At 42.9% G+C, this 22,178-nt stretch overlaps 9 protein-coding genes across 9 annotated transcripts; 6 read left to right on the top strand and 3 right to left on the bottom strand.

Annotated features, from left to right (window-relative positions):
* Positions 1–151: 151 nt before the first annotated feature.
* BYT42DRAFT_595965 (26S protease regulatory subunit 6B) lies at positions 152–1,667 on the top strand (the record flags this gene model as incomplete). The annotated part of the gene is made up of 4 exons (XM_051570897.1): positions 152–184; positions 270–1,133; positions 1,248–1,416; positions 1,498–1,667. 4 exons carry the CDS (start codon positions 152–154, stop codon positions 1,665–1,667), a joined length of 1,236 nt encoding a protein of 411 aa, XP_051418650.1.
* A 930-nt stretch (positions 1,668–2,597) lies between these two features.
* BYT42DRAFT_505176 (Ppx/GppA phosphatase family-domain-containing protein) lies at positions 2,598–4,470 on the top strand (the record flags this gene model as incomplete). The annotated part of the gene is made up of 2 exons (XM_051565010.1): positions 2,598–2,985; positions 3,044–4,470. The coding sequence occupies 2 exons, from the start codon at positions 2,598–2,600 to the stop codon at positions 4,468–4,470; spliced, it is 1,815 nt and encodes a 604-aa protein (XP_051418649.1).
* Positions 4,471–4,722: 252 nt separating this feature from the next.
* Positions 4,723–8,535, top strand: BYT42DRAFT_523265 (ATP-dependent protease La). The gene is made up of 11 exons (XM_051565303.1): positions 4,723–5,672; positions 5,777–5,860; positions 5,927–6,219; positions 6,301–6,394; positions 6,482–6,585; positions 6,685–6,776; positions 6,844–6,888; positions 6,971–7,419; positions 7,498–7,642; positions 7,720–7,890; positions 7,974–8,535. The coding sequence occupies exons 1-11, from the start codon at positions 4,959–4,961 to the stop codon at positions 8,300–8,302; spliced, it is 2,520 nt and encodes an 839-aa protein (XP_051418648.1). The 5' UTR covers positions 4,723–4,958; the 3' UTR covers positions 8,303–8,535.
* Positions 8,536–8,751: 216 nt separating this feature from the next.
* BYT42DRAFT_608644 (uncharacterized protein) lies at positions 8,752–9,691 on the bottom strand. Its single transcript, XM_051571202.1, has one exon. It carries the CDS (start codon positions 9,665–9,667, stop codon positions 8,840–8,842), a length of 828 nt encoding a protein of 275 aa, XP_051418647.1. The 5' UTR covers positions 9,668–9,691; the 3' UTR covers positions 8,752–8,839.
* Positions 9,692–10,522: 831 nt separating this feature from the next.
* BYT42DRAFT_588654 (DNA-directed RNA polymerase I, II, and III subunit RPABC5) lies at positions 10,523–11,136 on the bottom strand. The gene is made up of 3 exons (XM_051570283.1): positions 10,975–11,136; positions 10,805–10,899; positions 10,523–10,722 (listed from the first exon to the last, which is right to left on the bottom strand). The coding sequence occupies exons 1-3, from the start codon at positions 11,067–11,069 to the stop codon at positions 10,691–10,693; spliced, it is 222 nt and encodes a 73-aa protein (XP_051418646.1). The 5' UTR covers positions 11,070–11,136; the 3' UTR covers positions 10,523–10,690.
* Positions 11,137–12,244: 1,108 nt separating this feature from the next.
* BYT42DRAFT_588650 (uncharacterized protein) lies at positions 12,245–14,066 on the bottom strand. The gene is made up of 2 exons (XM_051570282.1): positions 13,566–14,066; positions 12,245–13,489 (listed from the first exon to the last, which is right to left on the bottom strand). The coding sequence occupies exons 1-2, from the start codon at positions 13,767–13,769 to the stop codon at positions 12,410–12,412; spliced, it is 1,284 nt and encodes a 427-aa protein (XP_051418645.1). The 5' UTR covers positions 13,770–14,066; the 3' UTR covers positions 12,245–12,409.
* Positions 14,067–18,092: 4,026 nt separating this feature from the next.
* On the top strand, positions 18,093–19,196 carry BYT42DRAFT_151226 (uncharacterized protein). Its single transcript, XM_051562289.1, has 4 exons — positions 18,093–18,386; positions 18,458–18,593; positions 18,668–19,023; positions 19,106–19,196. Exons 1-3 carry the CDS (start codon positions 18,172–18,174, stop codon positions 18,848–18,850), a joined length of 534 nt encoding a protein of 177 aa, XP_051418644.1. The 5' UTR covers positions 18,093–18,171; the 3' UTR covers positions 18,851–19,023; positions 19,106–19,196.
* BYT42DRAFT_151235 (uncharacterized protein) lies at positions 18,697–19,546 on the top strand. Its single transcript, XM_051562290.1, has 5 exons — positions 18,697–18,846; positions 18,904–19,023; positions 19,106–19,201; positions 19,276–19,311; positions 19,382–19,546. The coding sequence occupies exons 1-5, from the start codon at positions 18,844–18,846 to the stop codon at positions 19,487–19,489; spliced, it is 363 nt and encodes a 120-aa protein (XP_051418643.1). The 5' UTR covers positions 18,697–18,843; the 3' UTR covers positions 19,490–19,546.
* A 1,415-nt stretch (positions 19,547–20,961) lies between these two features.
* On the top strand, positions 20,962–21,360 carry BYT42DRAFT_466616 (STE like transcription factor-domain-containing protein; the record flags this gene model as incomplete). Its single annotated transcript, XM_051563518.1, has 1 exon — positions 20,962–21,360. A coding segment is annotated over one exon (399 nt), but the record flags the coding sequence as incomplete, so codon positions are not given.
* Positions 21,361–22,178: the final 818 nt, after the last annotated feature.

Below are 22,178 nucleotides of genomic sequence, written 5' to 3'. Positions count from 1 at the left end.
AGTGAATATGACGGATGGTGGCGGGGTCTGAATCGTTAGATGAGTGATGACGTTGCGCAAGGTCGATTTTGTGAATTTCGACGCAAAGGACGCGTAGTCCCAAATTCATTTCAACGACTTTCTACACCCTTTTTTATTTGTCTTATACATTATGGAAGAAATTGGCGTTCAATTGAAGCAGGAGGTACTTTTTGAAAGCGAGCATCCAATTTAACTACGATACTGATGACTGGCTTTTCTGTTTCTCTGTATTGGTTTTTTCTTTATAGCTCAAGGATCCTGTGACGATCGCTGCAAAGTCCAGCTTACTGGAAGAATTATCAGAAGAAGATCTTTACGTCAAATTGAAAAAGCTTCAACGAAATTTAGAGTTTTTACAGTTGCAGGAAGAATACATTAAGGATGAACAAAAGAATTTGAAGCGGGAGCTGGTACGAGCGCAAGAAGAAGTGAAGCGTATCAAGTCGGTGCCTTTGGTGATTGGCCAGTTCCTCGAACCTATTGACCAGCATACGGGCATTGTCGGCTCTACAACCGGTTCCAACTACGTTGTTCGCATATTAAGTACCATTGATCGTGAGTTACTGAAGCCCAGTGCTTCCGTGGCTTTACATCGTCACTCCAACGCCCTGGTCGACGTTTTACCTCCGGAGGCCGACAGCAGCATTGCCTTGTTGGGTGCCGATGAACGACCTGAAGTTGCATACCAAGATGTCGGTGGTCTCGATATTCAAAAGCAGGAAATTCGTGAAGCCGTCGAATTACCTTTGACACACTTTGATCTTTATCGCCAAATCGGTATTGATCCTCCTCGCGGTGTATTATTGTACGGTCCTCCCGGTACCGGTAAAACTATGCTCGTCAAAGCCGTTGCACATCATACCACGGCCAGCTTCATCCGTGTCGTCGGTTCCGAATTTGTACAAAAATATCTCGGTGAAGGCCCTCGCATGGTCCGTGACGTGTTCAGACTCGCACGAGAAAACTCGCCCGCCATTATCTTTATCGACGAAATTGATGCCATTGCTACCAAACGTTTTGATGCCCAAACCGGTGCGGACAGAGAAGTGCAACGTATTCTACTGGAATTATTGAATCAAATGGACGGTTTTGATCAGACATCCAATGTAAAGGTAAGCAAACGGATTGCAGTGATCCATTTCTGTCTCTTTTTTGGTCATCACACAGAGGCAGGGTGAGGGGGAAGGAAAGAAGATGCATGTTGAACTGACTGTCGTTTTCTGTAGGTTATCATGGCAACCAACAGAGCAGATACATTGGATCCTGCTTTATTGCGTCCTGGTCGTCTCGATCGTAAGATTGAATTCCCTACACCGGATCGTCGTCAGAAACGATTGATCTTTTCTACCATCACATCAAAGATGAATTTGTCGGAAGAAGTGGATCTGGAAGACTGTAAGTTGAATGGATTTGGGTGTGAAAGATTGTGCGCTGGCGAATATCGTGATACTGATGTGTCTTGCATTATTTTCTTAGTTGTATCTCGACCGGACAAACTTTCGGGTGCTGAGATTGCTGCCATTTGTCAGGAAGCGGGTATGCATGCAGTGCGCAAGAACCGATACGTCATTTTAAGCAAAGATCTCGAGAAGGGTTACAAGGCGAATGTGAAGAAGGAGGACAGCAACTTTGAATTCTACAAGTAGACGAAGGGCTCATTGTTAATAAAGGTTGTATTTCCCCACGCTCAAAAAATATAGATGATGCAGTGATAGCAGAAAAGGTCTATTTTCTCTTTTTCTTGTGTTTGGGATCCAGTGACATGCACGGGTGCATAAAATGTCACTGCTGTCTCTTTAATGTAAAGGGTAATGTGGTTACAATGACGACTGTTATAGTTTAATGGCAGTGGTTGCTCTTGTCGCATTTCACTTTTCGTTTCCGTAGCGCTGTTGGGTAAAATCAGGGTTGGATGCAACTTTAATAGATGAAAGACATCGTATCCAAAAATGTAGCAAATGAATTTTTTTTTTGTGGGTGGTCGATCCAATTAAACATGTTATTGCTCCATCTCCTAGACAATAAAACAAGATGTCAAATGATACAAACTATCGTATGATCCCTGTTGTCAAGAGTGTGAGATTATTTGGCAAAGTCTTCGCTTATGGTATATGAGAGAGTTCTCTTTGTCCAACTTAAATAGCCCAATGGGCATCGCAAAACATGACCATGCACTGGCCTGGATTTTTTGAAATGCCGATATCCGATTAAGACGATGATTTGTAAGACAGAGTGAGCGACAGGACGCTGACCTGAAACACGCCTTCATTTCAAACATCCATGCAGGGCAAGCGAGTAGTGCCGATAGTGAACGAGGAGCAAGCTGAATGGTTCATACTTTAATTGTATATTCTTGATGAAATTGCTAAAGTAGCAGGAGGAAATGACAGGAGGCTGAGTCAAAGAAGTATAAATATACAAAAAGATAAGGATGAAAAGACTCCGGAAAAAAAAAATATCGCTGCCCGATAAACCCTCAGCGTTGAACCGACCGAGTTGTCTGAAACCGTCTCGCTTACATTTTTTCCCTTCTTGTTCTTTCTCTCCAAACTTCGCAACACACAACCTTATTGACCATGGTGACCGCGACTACGGAAGCGCCCTTTGGCATCGTTGACATGGGATCCAATGGCATTCGCTTCGGTATTGTAAGTGCCTTGGCCCGTCATTTGCCCGTCGCCTTTGAAGAACGAGCCCCCATCTCTTTGCTAGACAGTCAAGGTGACGAACGTATCGTGCCCTCGGATACCATGGACCAAGTTATTTCCAGCTTTTTACGGTTCAGATCTTTGTGTCAAGATTCCGGCGTAAATCTCGCCAATGTGCGTGTTATTGCCACCGAAGCGACTCGAGTAGCGGCCAATTCAGCCGAATTTCTTCAACGCATATACGATGCAACAGGGTGGACGGTCTCTCTACTGACAAAGGAAGAAGAAGCACTGATTTCAGCCTCTGGCATTGTTGGTAAGCAAGCAAGATTCAAAAAGAATGAAAACGGAATGCTGATCGGTGGCATATAAAGGCTCCTTTTACAAAGTGAATGGATTGACCATGGATCTGGGTGGTGGATCCGTGGAACTCAGTTATGTGACAACGGTGACGGAAGGCGAAGGCGAGAATGCAGCCCAAGCGGGAAATATTCGTGTAGCCAAGGAACCTGTCTCCTTACCATATGGGGCAGCGGCATTAAAAAGAAAACTCGCCCTCTGCCGAACATCCGAGGAACGCCAAGCTCTGTACGATGAAATTGTGGAACAAATAAGCGATGCTGCCGTACGGACTCAACCACCCAGTCATCTCTTGTATGAAGACGGCTATGATCTGTATATGAGTGGTGGTGGTTTTCGTGCACTAGGATATCTGTCAATGGCCTTGAAAGGGCAAGACGACCTGCTGCCACCAAAGCAGATGAACCACAAATTGACATACCCGATTCCTATCATCAATGGTTACAGTATCCAAGGCAAAAAACTCTACAAACTGGCAGAGTTCTATCGAGACAAGGATCCTGAGGACATGATGCGCCAATTGCGTGTATTCCGTATCTCGAAACGCCGTGCAAGCATGATTCCCGCCAGCTGTTTCCTCGTCTCGGCTATCATGAAAGTGCTCAAGATCCGTCGTGTCTTTTTCAGTGAAGGCGGCGTACGTCAAGGATTCTGCTTCCAACTGTTGTCGGCCGAGGAGCAAGCCAAGGATCCGCTGTTGGAGGGCGTCAAGGCATACGCATCGCTGTCGCCTTTCGCATTATCACACGATGAATACGAGGCCATCTACCGCATCCTCGTCGATGCTTTGCCTGATCCTTATCTGGACACGCGCCATCCTCTTCAGCTGCACCGTTTACTGCCTGCCGTCATCCATCTGTCCAACCTTACTTCCCACTATCCCAAGGAAACGCGTGCCTTTGTTGCTTTCCATATGCCGCTACCTGGCGGTCCGTTAGCCAATATTCCTGGCTTGAGTCACTACGAACGCGCCGTGATTGCTCTGCTACTTGCTTACCGTCAAGGCGGTACGGTGCCTGATCCTGTGTTTTACACCATTCAAGGCATGGTGGGCCGAAAGGGGATTGCCGTGTGCAAATATCTCGGTCGATTGATGGAACTGGTATTTGCTGTTTCGCCGATCCGGCCGGGTGTGGGTTTAATCAAGAGCGGTCTTCGATTTACAACTCTGACGGGTCCTTCGTCATGGGCCAATGAACCGAATGATGATACCGACGACAACTGTTCTCCTGACTTGTTGGAAGAAGATGAACAGTATCCTACTATGCAATTGCAAATCCACTTGCCAAAAGCCGAGTGCCCTCTTATTGAAGCCCCTGCCGTGATGTCTGTCATTGAGAGTCTCGACAAGAAGATTAACACCAGAAAGTTTGATATGGACGAAGAACGAAGAGCGTTGAACTGCCCTACCCTCTTCTCCGTTGACATTATTCGTCAATGATGATGTATTCCAGGTGCCAAGTTAACGCTCACAGAACGATATAGTACAAGTACTCGTTTCTACAGTATCTAGCATAGCTTTTATATTTATTGAATACAGCTGGTCCAAGAATTGCGTGATCCGCCACTGATAATACAGATAAATCAATCCATCTTTTCTTATTAAAAATATAATGTGCCTCTTGATATGTAGTATCACGGTCTTTGACGATCTATTATCATTTGACAAACACATATATTTACTTGCAAGTTTCTTCTTTCGAATGCTGTGTATAACGATTGTTGAAGGCATTTGAGGTTGCCGCAGCGGCAACCAATAATTTTTTTTTTTGTGGGGAGAGGCCTCGAATGCATGGTCGAGCTGAGATTGAATTAAATAGCAGTTTGTTCATTTCACATGCTTCCCAGTGGACGCCGTTTTTCGTTTTCTTACCTCTTTCTTTCTGTGCTTGCTTGGTCGCTTTTCAACGAAATCGTTTCTACTAAATTATGGCTACTTTACCTGATACTATGCTTGTTATACCGTTGTATAACAAGGTGCTTCTACCGTCGGTCGTCATGAAACTCACCATGCGTGGAAGGGATGCCATTGCTTTAACTCGGAAGCATCGTCGCATGTCAGACCAGCGGAAAACTACTTATCTCGCTTGCATTCCTTTATCTGCTTCCCCAGAGGATAAAAACGCCACGCTGCAACCGTCCACCATGACCGAGTTGCCCGACGATATGAAAGAACAGCAAGGTTTTGTCAAGGACGAGGAAAAAGATCGTCTTTATACCCATGGTTGTGCTGCCCGTATTGTTCGAATCCAGCGGTCGGGGCTCGGTGTGTTCTCTGTATTTATTGAAGGTGTGGCTCGGTTCCATGTGGAAAAGTACATTGAAGATACGGCAGGTTTGATTGCCAAGGTCAGCTATCCTCCCGCTGAAGGGAAAGAAGCGCTTGAACAAGCCAAAGATGAAATCATTGCATTCAAAGCACTCGTACGAGAATTCACGACCAAAATGCGAGACTTGCAGCTGCCTGATACCTTGATTCAGCAATTATCCAAACTCGTCGATACTCTGTCACCCGCTGTTTTAGCCGATTTGATGATGTCGGTCATTGAAACCTCTTTTGATGAGAAACTCTTTATGCTATCGACGATGGACGTCAAAGAACGTTTGGCAAAAGCTTCCGAGTGGATGGCTCGACAACTGCATGTAAGATGGAAAACTCTTTTTTTTTAATTCAATGCACGGATGCTTTTTCTTTACTTCTTCTCTGCTTATCAATAGCGCTAAATCATACGTTTCTTTTTGGTTAGGTTCTTAAAATTTCTGAACAGATTCACTCCAGCATTGAAGGGAAATTGAGCAAGAAACAGCGCGAATTCTATCTCCGACAACAGGTAAGAGGAAAATTTAACAAAGGGGGGAATTTGTGATGACAAATTCTGAACAATGATTGGATAAAGCTGGAAGCCATCAAGCAAGAGCTGGGCGAATCAGATGGCAATTCGGGCGGCAAAGATGAAGACGATATTGGGCAATTGGGTCGGCGATTGGAAGAAGCCGATCTTCCCAAGGAAGCAGCCACCGTTGCTCAACGTGAACTGAAACGAATCAAGAAACTGCAACCTTCTTCCAGTGAATGGTCCGTGCTTCGCAATTATCTTGAACTGATGGCCGATTTACCTTGGAGTAAGAAATCCGAAGAAGTGCTTGACATTCCACGAGCCAAACAACAACTGGAAGAAGATCATTTCGGGTAACTGAATGGCAATGGGGAGGGGAGGCCACTTTTTGGATGAACAGCATGTAGCGTTAACGCTTTCAATTGAATTACTAGTCTGGATCATGTGAAAAAGAGAATTATCGAGTATCTTTCGGTGATCAAGATCAAAGGCGATCTCAAAGCCCCCATTATTTGCTTTGTCGGCCCAGTAAGGGGATTTTCTTCTTTTTTCTTTTTCGCCACGTTTCCTCTAGCTTGGCATCGAGATTTTTTTAACATGGCTTGGTGATGTTAGCCTGGTGTTGGCAAAACATCTCTAGGACGATCTATAGCTGCGGCCTTGTCGCGCGAATTTCATCGTGTCTCCCTTGGCGGCGTGCGTGATGAAGCAGATATGCGGTAAGTGGATCATACCACGTATGGCACGGTCTTTTTTGCAACCACAGACCCCCCCAGGATAACAAATCAAAAACTCACCAATGAAATTTGACATTTCAGTGGTCATCGCCGTACCTATGTAGGTGCTATGCCTGGCTTGATTATTCAGGGCCTGCGCAAATGTGGTGTGAACAATCCGCTGTTTTTACTCGGTAAGTCCCAATGAGGATCGGCTGTCCGAAAGCAGAATGGAAAGAGAATATTCATGATTTGTTACAGATGAAATTGATAAGCTGGTTCATTCAACGCATTACGGTGACCCAGGTGAGTTGGGATGCAAGACGGAAGCAAAAACGGAAAAGGGACATTGCATATTGAACAAAAACCAACGGGGTCACCTTTACAGCGGCTGCTTTACTGGAAGTACTGGATCCTGAACAGAACAATACGTTTTCGGATCACTACCTCAACGTTCCGTTTGATCTGTCGAATGTCCTTTTCATTGCGACGGCCAATTCTCTCGATACCATTCCTGAACCTTTACTCGACCGTATGGAATTGATTCATTTGAATGGGTATACCTTTGAGGAGAAACTCCATATTGCCAGATCGCACTTGTTGCCGAAGCAAGTAAGAGCGCATGGTCTCGAGGAAGGGCAAGTGACCATGGAGGACCACGTCTTATTGAAAATGGCCGAAAATTACACTCGTGAAAGTGGCGTTCGAAGTTTTGAACGAACCATTGCAGCTGTGGTTCGTGCTAAATGTGTGGAATTGGCTGACCTGCGTGACCAAGGCAAGGAGGACGAGTATATTGCTCAAGTCAAACTGGATGACCTCGAGTCTATCCTTGGGGTAAATATAAATCACGAAACTAGGCTGCGCATCTGATTTTATCACGGTATGATAACAATGGGGGGCTCCCAATTTTAGATTGCCATTTTCGAAAAGGAGGTCGCTGAACGCGATTCAGTGCCTGGTGTGGTGACTGGTCTTGCATATTCGGGTAGTGGCAATGGTGGCATTCTTTTTGTCGAATCCACGAAAATGCCTGGCAAAGGCGATTTGCAACTGACAGGTACTGCTTGATATATATGAGAGAAAGCCGAGGGACCATATTCTCGAGTGGACTCATCTTTAATTTTTTTTCTCCAGGTTCACTGGGAGAGGTTATCAAGGAGTCGGCTCAAATTGCTCTCTCTTGGGTCAAAGCTCATGCCCACGAACTTAAAATCGCTGCAACACAGCAGGTCAACATCGTCGAGCATTATGATGTTCACATCCATGTACCTGGTGGTGCAGTCCCCAAAGACGGACCTAGTGCAGGTAAGGATAAATCAATAGATGTTAAGAGGGGTTGTGTTTAATTAAGGAAAACGCGTGAAAAAACTGATGTGGTAATTTTTCAGGCGTGACCCTGGTATGTTCATTGGTGTCACTGTTCTCTGGATATTATGTGCCGACCACCACTGCCATGACAGGCGAAGTGTCGCTTCGTGGACAAGTTCTACCGGTGGGTGGCATCAAAGAAAAAGTGATCTCGGCTCATCGAGCAGGTATCCGCAAGATCATCATGCCATATCGTAACCGAAAGGATGTGGAAGCGGATGTACCAGATCGGGTCAAGGAAGATATTGAGTTTGTGTATGCCAAGAACATCTGGGATGTTCTGGAAGCCGCTCTCATTATCAGTGATAATGAAAGATGGACCACGCGTTCATATGAGAGTCATTTATAAATTTAGACCGACAGTGTTAGATAACCTCTTTTTTCTATTTCCTCTCCCCTCCCCCAGATTTGACACGCATTGGTCCTGAATTCGATCCCGAATTCGATTTATTTTTGGGTTTTATGATATTTGTTACTTTAAACGGCCAAGTACACAACATGGTACATCTGCTAATCAAGCCATTGTTCGATCAAGATTAAAGAAATGGTATTCGCTGATGAAATGTTGGCTGTCGTCGATGCATAGAAATTTCTATTATTCCTACTATGATGATGAGATCTTTACAAGGCCAACCCATTTTTTTTTTAATTGCGTATCAGTCAACTCAAATGCAAGTGACGTCCCCTGCACTCCACAATTAAACTGGGGTGCATGTGGGGATGTCAATTCGCCCTTCTTTGTAAACTTTAGCCGCTGTATGACGGACTTGATGAACGTTGTCTGCTTAATCAATTTCACTGTGAAAATCCTAGTTTTTATTATAAAATGATGGACTAAAGAATTATACTATGTTATTGACAAAAATAAAATCTGGGAATTCCAAGTTCATGGCTGGTATGTTATCTCGGTCATGGATGGATTCCAGCATCTATTTTGGGCCAAACTCGTTGCTGCACATTGTGAAGAGGGAACATGTTGATGAAATCGGCGCTGGAAAGGGTACATATTGGGTTGTGCCGGCGGCTGCAGAGGAGCGCCGTCGTTGTCACAGTAAAGAATGGCTGCAAGGGTAGGATCCAATGTCATGTCGAAGGGCACGGTAGTCTGATAACGCCCAAGAGATGATAATGACGGCGGACATACGTAGTATGGAGAATAAGTAGGGACAGTATATTCAGAGATCGAAGCATTTGATACGGAAGAAGCAGAAGACATTGTGGACGCCGAGGAAGATGTGGAGGAAGACGAGGATGAGGACGCTGATAAAGGTGACGAGAAAGGTCGAACCGAGAATACAGGTTCACATGTAGGCTGGGATAGTTCGTAACATGGAGGATAGCAGGGAGGAGTAGCAGCAGCAGTAGTAGTAGGAGCTGGAGCAGTGTATGTTTTTGAAGAGGTCAAAGTGGATGGTGAAAACGCCGGGACGGTGGGTGCGATGGCCATGGTCCGTTTGGGGATTGGTCGTTGGACCACCCTTCGCTTGACATAGTAGCGTGTTCCTGGCATCCGCAAGTGGACTTGAGCCACGCCAAAGTAGATCCGTGCGGGCGCTGGCAAATGAGAATCTCGGATGGTAATATAATGGCTTGTTTGACGCATACGCCGTTGATGATAAGCTTGCTCGATGATGCGATGATTACATACATCGAACTCCATAAAGTAGGTATTCTCCAACATAAAACCCCAGATAACTTTAGTGGTATAAGCCATGGTTTTCGAAAAAATGAGTTGAATAAGTTTTCTTTTTTTTTTTCACTGATATTGGATGGTTTGCCGGGAATAGCACCTTTTTATTCATTTTTTGTCAAGCAATATGACAGACCCTGCACGGTGTGCGCTTTGATGGAGTTCCGGCATCAGTTGATAGTTATCACCACGGTTTGATAGGCTCGACGATCTTCAGGGTCAAATTTAACATAACCCCTTGTGACCCAACACCCCATCTAACATGCAAGTGGGTAAAATTCAACGTAAACAAATCGACTCAAACCACCCAACGGCAACTCTTTCCGTTGGCTATTTTCGGTATGACTGTCTACAATCTCCTACTCCGGTACGATCATCCCTTTTTTTTGGATTCTTTCTTCCTCGTTAATTCTTGCTTTCGATTGCATGAAAGCACAGGCGCCTCTTGCAGCGGAAAATAAATCCCACCTCTCCTTTCCGGGCCTTCTCTCTCGGTCCCCAACATTTTTTTGTCGTGCTTGGACCCACTGCATATCATTGACATAAACCGAGCTAAAGGAAAACATCTCATCAAACTAAATGAAAAATCCGGGACTCATTTCTTTTTTTCTTCATGCAAGTCCACACCAATTGCATACTCGCACCGCGACGAAGGATCAACTGACCCAGAGACCTCCTCACTCTTTCAATATGGAAAAACCACGGCCGACGATATTCGTACAGCATGTTTGTAATGTTGTGATCATCCAAACAAATCTCTATTTCCTTCCATCAAAAACAGCTTACCGTATCCAAATATCATGTCCGGAGTGTCAATTCGCATCAACTGCTTATTGACGATTTGAGTAGAAATCCAAGACTTGTCAAAATCCCCCACTTGCTCTGAAAATGAATTATTTCTTTTTTTTTTATTTAACATGGGAAAAATGAGAAAATGATTGTAAATGAAGACGAGAAATTTCTTGTTGCGGTATTGTGACTCGAGAAGAAGAAAAAAAGAGAACCATTGGAATCGACCAAATCTTGTACTCTCCCATTGGAATCTGTTTAACGACGATCGCCTCTGCTGCGCTCCAAGGCTGCAAAATGGGAAGCAAAATTATCAGAAATCTGGATCTTTTCAATCATGTAACAAAATCACTTGGCATTTGCAACACTTACGATTGTAGTGCAGTAATTTCTCAATCAAGTCAACGTGTGTAAGGACCATACGTCTACAGCAGTAACGCTTGAGTTCCAAAGCCGTCAAAGCCTCACTATCAATTAAAAGATAAAGGATATAATAAGCAAACAAAATACGATAATCCAATTTGCTGAGGTTGCGTCATTACCCTTCCGAATAATCAGACTGGAGAAGCGACAAGTAGGTATCCCACTTGTTACCAATGACTTTGCCGCATGAGAAGCATCGAACAGGAATAATCATGATAACTACTGGGACGAGGTGGGTGAACGGATGGAAACTGAACAGAAACGACGCCCAACTGGGACACAGACTGCTTGTTGCCCAAACCTGGCATTTCACCGTCACAGAGGCTTAGTCAAAGAAATTTCGACATCCACGGAATTTTTCCTGCCGAGCCAGATCCTGAGCATTAGGGTTTCCGATAAACTGCAATTGGAAACTTATGGGGTCTCAGTGTCCATAATCAACTGTCCCAGTGTTTTAATGCACAATTGCAGAGAGGAATGCCGGCGAACTAATCTTATTATGTTTAAACCTGCCAGCAACAAACTTGAATTGATCTGGTCATTGAAATAAAATACAATGCTACGCGGAGACCGTTACTGAAGCCCCTGCAACCATATGCAACCTTCATAAGTTTCGTATCTTTTATTTTTCGATCAGTTTGCTTTTACTGCTATCATGTCAGCTCTGTTTTTTTTTATAATGACAGACCCTTTTGATGCGTATTCCGATTCTGCAAACTTGCTCATATCCGAGACGAGAGGAACGAGCTGTCAGGAACATAATTTTCAGGCAATTCGCTATTAGCCAACGCGATGAGTGTTTCTCCTCGCTATATCGCTTTTTCACAGCTTTTACGATAACAAAAATTACTCGCCAAAGTAAGTTCTTACGTTGTACGGCTATCTTTTCACATTATGCATTTTCACTGTTGTGTCTCGCTGGAAACCAAGGTAATATTTCTAAAGATCCAATTGGCGGACCTGTTTATTTGTCTTGCTCGGGCATTGTCACCTAGTACGAATCCAACTTCCAAGCAACGTGTATCAGAGCAATTAATGTCTGAGCAATCTGAAAAAAAAAGAATCCAAACTATCTGCACCGGAAACTCAAGACAACATCTCTGCAAAGCAATCAAACGTATGGATCTTGTATTTGATGATTGTATTAATGAATGACCTATGTAACGCAATACGGACGTCTCATTTAAAAGGGTGAGTGCCAATAACAGTAGATCATCCCCAGTTCTTCAAGTAGTCTAACTTCAATTGGTCACTTACAGTGTCTCCAGTGTCAATTGACGCTTTTTAAGATTAGTTCGCGGTTTTTGTTAGAATCCAATTTGCGCTTTTGACAAAACTAAATCGCATTTGCTGTAGATTACTTCTACTAAATCCAGAAGTCTTACTGTTGTATTATTCAATAAAGCTCGATAACATTCTAAATGGAAACAGTTTAAAAGACTTTATATAGAAATGGATAACTTGGTTATGCTTTGTTTCATAGGTTATAGATGCATATTGGACTACAGGAGAAAAAATAGATGAGGGGGAGGGGAGTAGGTAGAGCGCGAAACCTTACACCAAAGAGAACGAGGGGATTTTTTGTTTGCGACGTTTGGGGTTGATTGCATCCATTGGTGGAGCAGCGTCTTCTTCCTCAAGTGCTCTAGAGATTTTGTACCGTGTCTCTATTTGATGTTCGTACAACAGTAACAGTCGCTTGAAGTCGTCTACCTTTGGTAGAAGGCACCCAATCTGCCCAATGTCTTTGGGGACATCGATGGACAAGATCTCAGCCATTTGTGTGATTTCTTCTGTGAATGCGGAGACCAAGTAGAACACCATGTGATAACCAATACATTGCACCACAATCACCTTACGATTATTTTTCCTTAACATCAAACGGCGAGAAAATGTGGCTAAACGAACCAAGTCCATGAATGCCAACTCGGGATTGGATTCGAAATCTGGCGGTTTCACTTCTACGTATCCCAAAGTAACAGTATCTGCTTTTTGCTGGATCGCAACAGTGGTCGCATCTGGTCGGAATATCGCTGTGTTTTCATCTTTACGATTTAACCACATGAGATGCTTGTTGTTGTCTGGGCAATGAAACATAGGCGAAAGAATTGGGTCCAAAAAATTCACCGTCAATTCCATTTCTCCTACAGGAGAAAGTCGTTCGAATTTGGGCAGTTTGGTAACCAAATTAGCGAATATCTCGATGATATTTCGATCCTCTTTGGAGGCAACTTCAAATAGTCGGTTGATTTCGATCTTCAGCTTTGTTCGGTCGATTGTGTTGTTCACATCTCGAAACAAGGTGCATAGTGACAAGTACATCGTGCTGTCGACTGTGACATCTTTGGCCATTGCTTTCGCTCTGATATTTTTCAGGAGGTATGCGGTATCGACATGCTTTGCGAGTTCTGGACACACCTGTCCCTCCTTGAGTAGTATTATGTTTTGACTGGCTAATACTTTGTGTACTTGAGTTTGCAAGTTGAACCCGTGCCTTTTTGATTGATCTTTAGACAATTTGATATATGACTTCAATTTATCTTCAATCGATGAACCGCTAGCAGTAGATGAAGAAGCACCAGTAGATGAGGAAGCACCAGTAGATGAGGATGAGAAAGACGTACCAGGCACAGTCTATAACATATATTTTCATTATATCAGTGCATCTATCGATATCGTTTTTTGAACAAACTATTTTTTAGTACTATACCGTTGGTGTTCGTTTCAGTCTCAAGATTAATTTCTCTGAGGCAGCATTTGTAGCTTCTTCCAAGACTTTGCTTCCATTCACCAACGCGTTCGTTTGAGATTTTGACAGTTGAAAAATTCTCTTCAAATCGACTTTTGCCTTGTTTTTGTATGATTTTTTTATGATATCCTTGTACACTTTCTTGAACTTTTTAATAAAAGCCATCACTGCATCGTCATATTCGGCAAATGCTTCAAACCAAACAATCAACACCTCGATGTGGTTTTCATCGTTATTGATGAAGCCTTGTATAGTTGCTCTTGCCCTTTTAGTTTGGACGTAAATTTCTAATGCTACAAAAAAATACCTGTAATTAGACTCATCGCTTCCCCCAACACGCAGTATGCTTACCTTGAGCTAAATCTGACATTGTGGAGGGAAAGATGCAAGAGGTAAAGCAAGTGACTTGATCGAGAACAATCTTATCTGTGGTGATACAAGTAAATCGATTCTGCATCGACGCATTTCAATAACGATGACGCAATACGGTAGTCGGAGGTTTTTTTCCCTTTGCTTGCGAAATTAATTATTTTTTCCAAAGGAGCAACAGACAATTTTTATCATACCAATGTAATGATGAAGGAATCCACTCACATGTGCCTTGCTGCTATGGGTTTGGTACTGTCCAGTTTCTGGATGGGTTCTCAGCGTTTATTTGCTTTTCAATACGTTGACTAGCAGTTCTCGCGTTTCTCATTGTGTTGGGGCCTAATGATAACATGCGTGAGACTCATGTAGCATGTTATCGGTTGCAATGATGAAGGAATCCACTCACATGTGCTTTGCTGCTATGGGTTTGGTACTGTCCAGTTTCTGGATGGGTCCTCAGCGTTTATTTGCTTTTCACTACGTTGACTAGCAATTCTCGCGTTTCTCATTGCATTTAGAAATTGGCGAAAATGATCATGGTATGTCTATAACTACTATGTTTTAGCTGCGGTATGGTTAACTTTCATTGTTTCTTATATACGTGTGCCTGGCAAGAACACGAATCCGAGCGAGTTACCCCAACGCAATGATGAAGGAATCCACTCACATGTGCTGTACAGCTATGGGTTTGGTACTGTCCAGTTTCTGGATGGGTCCTCAGCGTTTATTTGCTTTTCAATACGTTGACTAGCGGTTCTCGCGTTTCTCATTGTGTTGGGGCCTAATGATAACATGCGTGAGACTCATGTAGCATGTTATCGGTTGCAATGATGAAGGAATCCACTCACATGTGCTTTGCTGCTATGGGTTTGGTACTGTCCAGTTTCTGGATGGGTCCTCAGCGTTTATTTGCTTTTCAATACGTTGACTAGCAATTCTCGCGTTTCTCATTGCATTTAGAAATTGGCGAAAATGATCATGGTATGTCTATAACTACTATGTTTTAGCTGCGGTATGGTTAACTTTCATTGTTTCTTATATACGTGTGCCTGGCAAGAACACGAATCCGAGCGAGTTACCCCAACGCAATGATGAAGGAATCCACTCACATGTGCTGTACAGCTATGGGTTTGGTACTGTCCAGTTTCTGGATGGGTCCTCAGCGTTTATTTGCTTTTCAATACGTTGACTAGCGGTTCTCGCGTTTCTCATTGTGTTGGGGCCTAATGATAACATGCGTGAGACTCGTGTAGCATGTTATCGGTTGCAATGATGAAGGAATCCACTCACATGTGCCTTGCTGCTATGGGTTTGGTACTGTCCAGTTTCTGGATGGGTCCTCAGCGTTTATTTGCTTTTCAATACGTTGACTAGCAATTCTCGCGTTTCTCATTGCATTTAGAAATTGGCGAAAATGATCATGGTATGTCTATAACTACTATGTTTTAGCTGCGGTATGGTTAACTTTCATTGTTTCTTATATACGTGTGCCTGGCAAGAACACGAATCCGAGCGAGTTACCCCAACGCAATGATGAAGGAATCCACTCACATGTGCTGTACAGCTATGGGTTTGGTACTGTCCAGTTTCTGGATGGGTCCTCAGCGTTTATTTGCTTTTCAATACGTTGACTAGCGGTTCTCGCGTTTCTCATTGTGTTGGGGCCTAATGATAACATGCGTGAGACTCGTGTAGCATGTTATCGGTTGCAATGATGAAGGAATCCACTCACATGTGCCTTGCTGCTATGGGTTTGGTACTGTCCAGTTTCTGGATGGGTCCTCAGCGTTTATTTGCTTTTCAATACGTTGACTAGCAATTCTCGCGTTTCTCATTGCATTTAGAAATTGGCGAAAATGATCATGGTATGTCTATAACTACTATGTTTTAGCTGCGGTATGGTTAACTTTCATTGTTTCTTATATACGTGTGCCTGGCAAGAACACGAATCCGAGCGAGTTACCCCAACGCAATGATGAAGGAATCCACTCACATGTGCTGTACAGCTATGGGTTTGGTACTGTCCAGTTTCTGGATGGGTCCTCAGCGTTTATTTGCTTTTCAATACGTTGACTAGCGGTTCTCGCGTTTCTCATTGTGTTGGGGCCTAATGATAACATGCGTGAGACTCGTGTAGCATGTTATCGGTTGCAATGATGAAGGAATCCACTCACATGTGCCTTGCTGCTATGGGTTTGGTACTGTCCAGTTTCTGGATGGGTCCTCAGCGTTTACTTGCTTTTCAATACGTTGACTAGCAATTCTCGCGTTTCTCATTGCATTTAGAAATTGGCGAAAATGATCATGGTATGTCTATATCTGCTGTCTTTTAGCTGCGGTATGGTTAACTTTCATTGTTTCTTATATACGTGTGCCTGGCAAGAACACGAATCCGAGCGAGTTACCCCAACGCAATGATGAAGGAATCCACTCACATGTGCTGTACAGCTATGGGTTTGGTACTGTCCAGTTTCTGGATGGGTCCTCAGCGTTTATTTGCTTTTCAATACGTTGACTAGCGGTTCTCGCGTTTCTCATTGTGTTGGGGCCTAATGATAACATGCGTGAGACTCGTGTAGCATGTTATCGGTTGCAATGATGAAGGAATCCACTCACATGTGCTTTGCTGCTATGGGTTTGGTACTGTCCAGTTTCTGGATGGGTCCTCAGCGTTTATTTGCTTTTCAATACGTTGACTAGCGATCCTCGCGTTTCTCATTACATTTAGAAATTGGCGAAAATGATTATGGTAAGTTCAAGCTGTGCCTTTTCCAGCCAAACTATTTTTCTTTTCTTTTGGTATACGTCCTATGAGATCTACAAATGAATTCTTCTAATTCGAGTCCATATACAAAGTATGTGCAGTTGCGTCATTTTCCGGCACCCCGCAGCGTGCTCCCGCTCTTTTAGACATGAATCGCCACTCTGTGCACATGCTTGACAAAAGTCTTCGAATGGAACGCATTTAATACATTTTGTTTGCATCTCTTGAACAACAATATCCTATATAAAAGAAAGTTGAATGTTTCTATTAAATATGCCATTTGGGATCGCCAAAAGAGCTATTTATTCTTGACGAAGTGAAGTCGAAAAATGTGGTGTCCGATGCTCGTCAAGAAATACCTCGGATGAATATTATATGCCTTTCTCACCTCCGCCCCCCAAAAAAATGAATCGAATAAGACCACACGCATTTGAAGATGTGAGAGAAAAAGGGGATTATTATTAGCATTTTTTAAATAAAACGCGGCCTTTGGAGCCAGTACCACATTGTGAAACGAAGCGAAATCAAGCGTAACATTTTCCGAATTATCTAATTGCAATTGGAAACCTATGGGGTGCAAGTGTTCATAATCAACTACCTCATGTTTTACTGGACAATTGCAAATGCCGACAAAATTGATCTTATTATGTATAAACCGATCAGCAACAAACTTGGATTGATCTGGTCATTGCAATAAAGTACAATGCTACGCGGAGTTGCCGTGGCTGAAGTCTGTACAACCATATGCTTTCTCTTATAAGTTTCGTATCTCTTTATTTTTCGACCAGTTTACTTTTACTGCTTTCATCTTTACAGCTCTTTTTTTTCCATCATGACAGAACCCTCTGTTGATGCGTATTCGGATGTCTGCAAACTTCCTCATTCACGGGACGAGAAGAACGAGCTGGCAGGAACATCATTTTCAGGCAATTCGCTATTAGCCATAGCTATGATGTTTCTCCTTGCTATATCGCTTCTTCACAGCTTTTACGATGACGAAAATCACTCTCCAAAGCAAGTTCGTAGGTGGTACGGCTATCTCTTCACATTATGCATCATCACTGTTGTGTCTCGCTGGAAACCAAGGTACAGTAATGTTTTTATATATTCAGTTGACGGCCTGTTTGTATGGAATCTTTAACTTGCTTGAGCATCCAACGTCGTCACCTAGTGCGGAGCCAGCATCCAAGCAATGTAAACAAGAAAAATCCGAACAAATTGCAGCTGATACTCAAGACAATATCCCTGCAAAGCAACCAAACGTGTGGATCTTGTATTTGATGATTGTATTTATGAATAACCTATGCATCGCAGATACGGACGTCTCATTTAAAATGGTGAGTGGCAATGGCAATAGAGTGTCCCCAGTTCTTCAATTAGTCTGTATTGGTCTCACTTGTTTTATTTCAGCTGAGTAGATCGTTAGCATCAGACATGGTTTTGTTAATTTCTTATGTAACCCACAGCCAACATAAATTTATGTTAATGGCAATCTGGGGCATAATTTGTTGCGACATTATCTTGGATAGTCGGGTGCCAATCATAATATCATGGCGAGGTACTTGTACTGCAGCTATCATCTCAGCGTTTTTGGCACAGTGGTTTTCATACATGCAAAAGAAACGGCAAGCTCAACCTTCACCCAAGCGGTAACGATATCTTATTCCATATTGTGTGTCATTTGATGGTTTCATTGTACACGGTACTAATGAATTTATAGCCCTTGGAGCCTTATTGAGCATCATGCTACCTATACGTTTTTATTTGTTTTCCCGGTTGCTCTCTTTTTGACATGTGCTTGGGCTTTTATCATGGATCCCCAACTGAACAAAACTGTCCACTTATGGTTGGCAATGGTAACTTGACTTTACAATAGGCTACACAAAATGATGCAAATGATTTAATGTCTCTGTCCTGACAATATTTTCAGGGGCTTGCGGCTTTTAAAATGGGGGATTTCATGAAATACTACCGTAGTTTTAGTTCTTGTAATGGGGTTCCTTTGAAGAAGAACGGGTTCAACGTTACACTAGCAGCTGTGGGTTTTGCATCATATGTCTTTTCTGTTTATCCATTGATGAATTCCACCGGAGAAGAATATAATATATGGTAAGTTAAGCTCATGTTGTTTGTATCAATTGCCGTTACTGATAATACGATAGGAAGCCAGTCATGTACAATATAGTGCTAAGCACAGTGTTGATGCCGATTTTGATGAACTGGAACTTGTCCAAACATCCGTTTAACGGAAATTTGTACCTGCAATTGTCTCGGCAGGTGTTCTTTGTAAGCAATTTCAAAATCAAATTTGACCAAGTTGGACACGCTGCTCAAAGTAAATCAATGTTATTTGCGTTTAAAAAATTAGATGGGCCTGTTCAACGCTTATTCATTCGTCTACGAAAAAGAAGACGGCCGCAAAAGTTCATTCAATCGCTGTACTTGCGCTTGTTATCCATCAATGGTATGATACGCTTTATTTTCAAAGGCTTTTGGGCACAAAGTTGTAACATTTTGATTTATTTTGCTCTTCTGCAGTTGGAGTGCTTCAAATCTGAACCTCTGCATTTTGTGGTAAGTTTGATTCCATAGGGTAGAATGTTTGCTTCATCTTGTATTGTGATTGATGCTTTTTCCTTCATAGTTTTACGCAAAATACGCCTTTGACCTTATTTTGACTATTGGACAGGCCTACGTTTTGTGGCGCGGTTGGCGGGAAATGGAAAAACAAACCAAATTGTCCACGCCTTGAAAGGTGTCAGGTATTGGGGAAATTAACCTGTCACCGTAATCGTACGCGTTGGATCATGTAATGGCTATATTATTTTAGCCAATGAACTGGGAGATCCACACCTTTGAGGAATGCTTAATAGTATATATTTTTTCTTATCTCTGATTTCTGCCTCTCTTTGTCACAACTGTTTACGATACAACGTGCTGCATCGACACTAATCATTGATCTGAAATGCCAACTGATTTCTGTCTCTCTCTCTCTCTCTCTCTGAGAACTCTGTATGTGATTCACGATGATCTATAATAACATCGTGCTATGAGAAATCGGAACACAATTGTGAATTTAGGCAACATCATATCGAAAATGGACATTCGACAGCTGGAGAGACTTTGTCAGCACAGGGAAGATTGGTTTGTTTATATCATAACCTTTGAATGGAAGGGAGCCGGCGGTCGCACGAGCGATCTATGCACTTTAAGCCAAGCATGACTGCAAAATCCCAGTTTTAAAAACTGGCAATAGAAGGCTTGATTCGTTTTGATCTGTCTCAATATTTTTGCGACTTTGTCACATGCGCAACCATGGTAATGTTTAATGAGACAGTTGCTTTAACCGAATCATCTGCGCCATTTTTCTTGATGGGATGATCAAACTTAACAGCACAGCTGACTTCAACCATGATACGCATGTCACTGTGAAAAATGTTCTCTTCTGCGCCACCTTTTTGGAGCATGGAAATATCGTAGGTGGATTAATCATAAAGAAACCACTGGAAGCAAATCAATGACGCACGATCAGCGCTGCTGCCTTGTTGGTTACACAGTAAACCAGCTGGCATATTTCTGCGGCTGACATTGCTTCTGCCAAATAACCAGTAGCGCAATGATCGACAACCCTGTTGATATCGAGATAAAGGAACAAATACGGTAAACAGGCGGCATGTTTTGAGATTATATATTACTTCGGCATCTACTCACAATTATAGTCAGTCAGATCCCTAACGAGCCAATGAGACAAGGGGAGTTTTACCTTTACAAGCAGCGAACCCATTTTGAGACGTCAAAAATAAAAACAAGCTCACCCCTTGCACATGCTGCAGTCTGCACTTTCTCCGTTTTTCATATCTGTTTCAACAGGATATTTCGCACTTGTTTGTTGTTTTTATTTCTCATTCTTTCTTTCGTTCTTTATTCATATGCTTATATAAATCACGCCATGTTTTAATGCCCCTTACTCTTACTCGGCTAGAAAAAAAAAGAAATACTCCACAGAATGCATCTGTCTCTGTCAGAATGATGATCATTTATAAATCGAAATCCACTAGTCGTTCAACTGCTCCACCCAAGATGAAACAGCCGACAGCTCACCCACCAGCACCTTTACCTGCTCCCAGTAACGACAATATCAACTTTCGTCTGTGGGAAATCGAGAAATTACGTCACTTCTTCGCTACAGCCACTAATCACTGGGATTCTAATGTCGCCGTCAAGCCGCATATCCTGCCCACTGGTGAAAGTGTGTCCTGCGTTTTATGGAATGATCTGTTTCATATCACAGGCACGGATATTGTACGATCGCTCCATTACCGCTTTCACGCTTTTGGTCGGCCTGTGTACAATATGAAAAAATTTGAAGAGGGAATCTTTAGCGATTTGCGTAATTTGAAACCGGGGACGGACGCGTGCTTGGAGGAACCGAAATCGGAATTCTTGGAGATGCTGTATAAGAACAATTGCATCCGCACGCAGAAAAAGCAAAAAGTGTTTTATTGGTTTTCGGTGCCACATGATCTCCTATTTTTGGATGCATTGGAGCGGGACATCAAGCGAGAAAAAGCGGATGCGGACCCTACCAGCATCGCCGTCGCTGAACCGGCTACCTCGCTTTCCTTGACCGCCACTCAAGAAGCATTTGATCGATTACGAAACTCCATGCCCACCCCATTCGCTTCAATCCATCCCAACGAGTCATCCCTCGAATCAAAACTCAAATCATGCATATCAGTCATTCACGCGAGGCATCACTTCTAAATTGCTTCTCACTCTCCGTCGACGATGCCTACCGGAGAATCATTATCATTAAAAGCCACCGCACCTGTATTTCGCACAATAGGAATCAATAAAATGCCATTTTACTTTACCGCCTATTCAGATATGCCGTATTTTTGTTCCGAGGCAAATGCATCCTACCGGGGTGACGAAACCAGAGAGCACGAGCACCGCTTAATTGGGTCTTCAAATTACTCATCAGCGGGAGCTCAAAACGCATTCTACATATACAGTCTGTTTTTACCTCTCTTGCTACGCCAATTGCTACTGCTGGTAGATCTATGTATTCTTTGTCAATGGTAGTTGTCCAGTTCCACTCCCATCGAGTTAGTTCATGCGTTTCCCGCGCCAATCTTACACATACACGAAGAGGATTTTTAGCGTAAAATGGGTCAATGGTTTAGCATGGGTAAAGGTTAACCTTAATCGCCACAGAAGATGTTAAGCCAAAACAATCCCCAGTTTGTCTCTGATGGATCCTATTTTTGATTTGAATAGCACTGAATAGCCTATCTCAATCGAGCCTCCATTCATCATAATTTATCCAAGGAACCTGTCACATTGAGAACGCGAATTTTTTTAATAGAATCAAAGAAAACCAGACATTCTTGAGTTCAGTCACTATATGTTGTTTACGAAAGCAATAGATACAGCATTAA

Source organism: Radiomyces spectabilis (assembly GCF_025331425.1).
Source record: "Radiomyces spectabilis strain NRRL 2753 chromosome Unknown BYT42scaffold_17, whole genome shotgun sequence".
NCBI lineage: Eukaryota > Fungi > Mucoromycota > Mucoromycetes > Mucorales > Radiomycetaceae > Radiomyces > Radiomyces spectabilis.
Note: the sequence above shows the minus strand (reverse complement) of the source record. Positions and strands in the feature narration are given on the sequence as shown.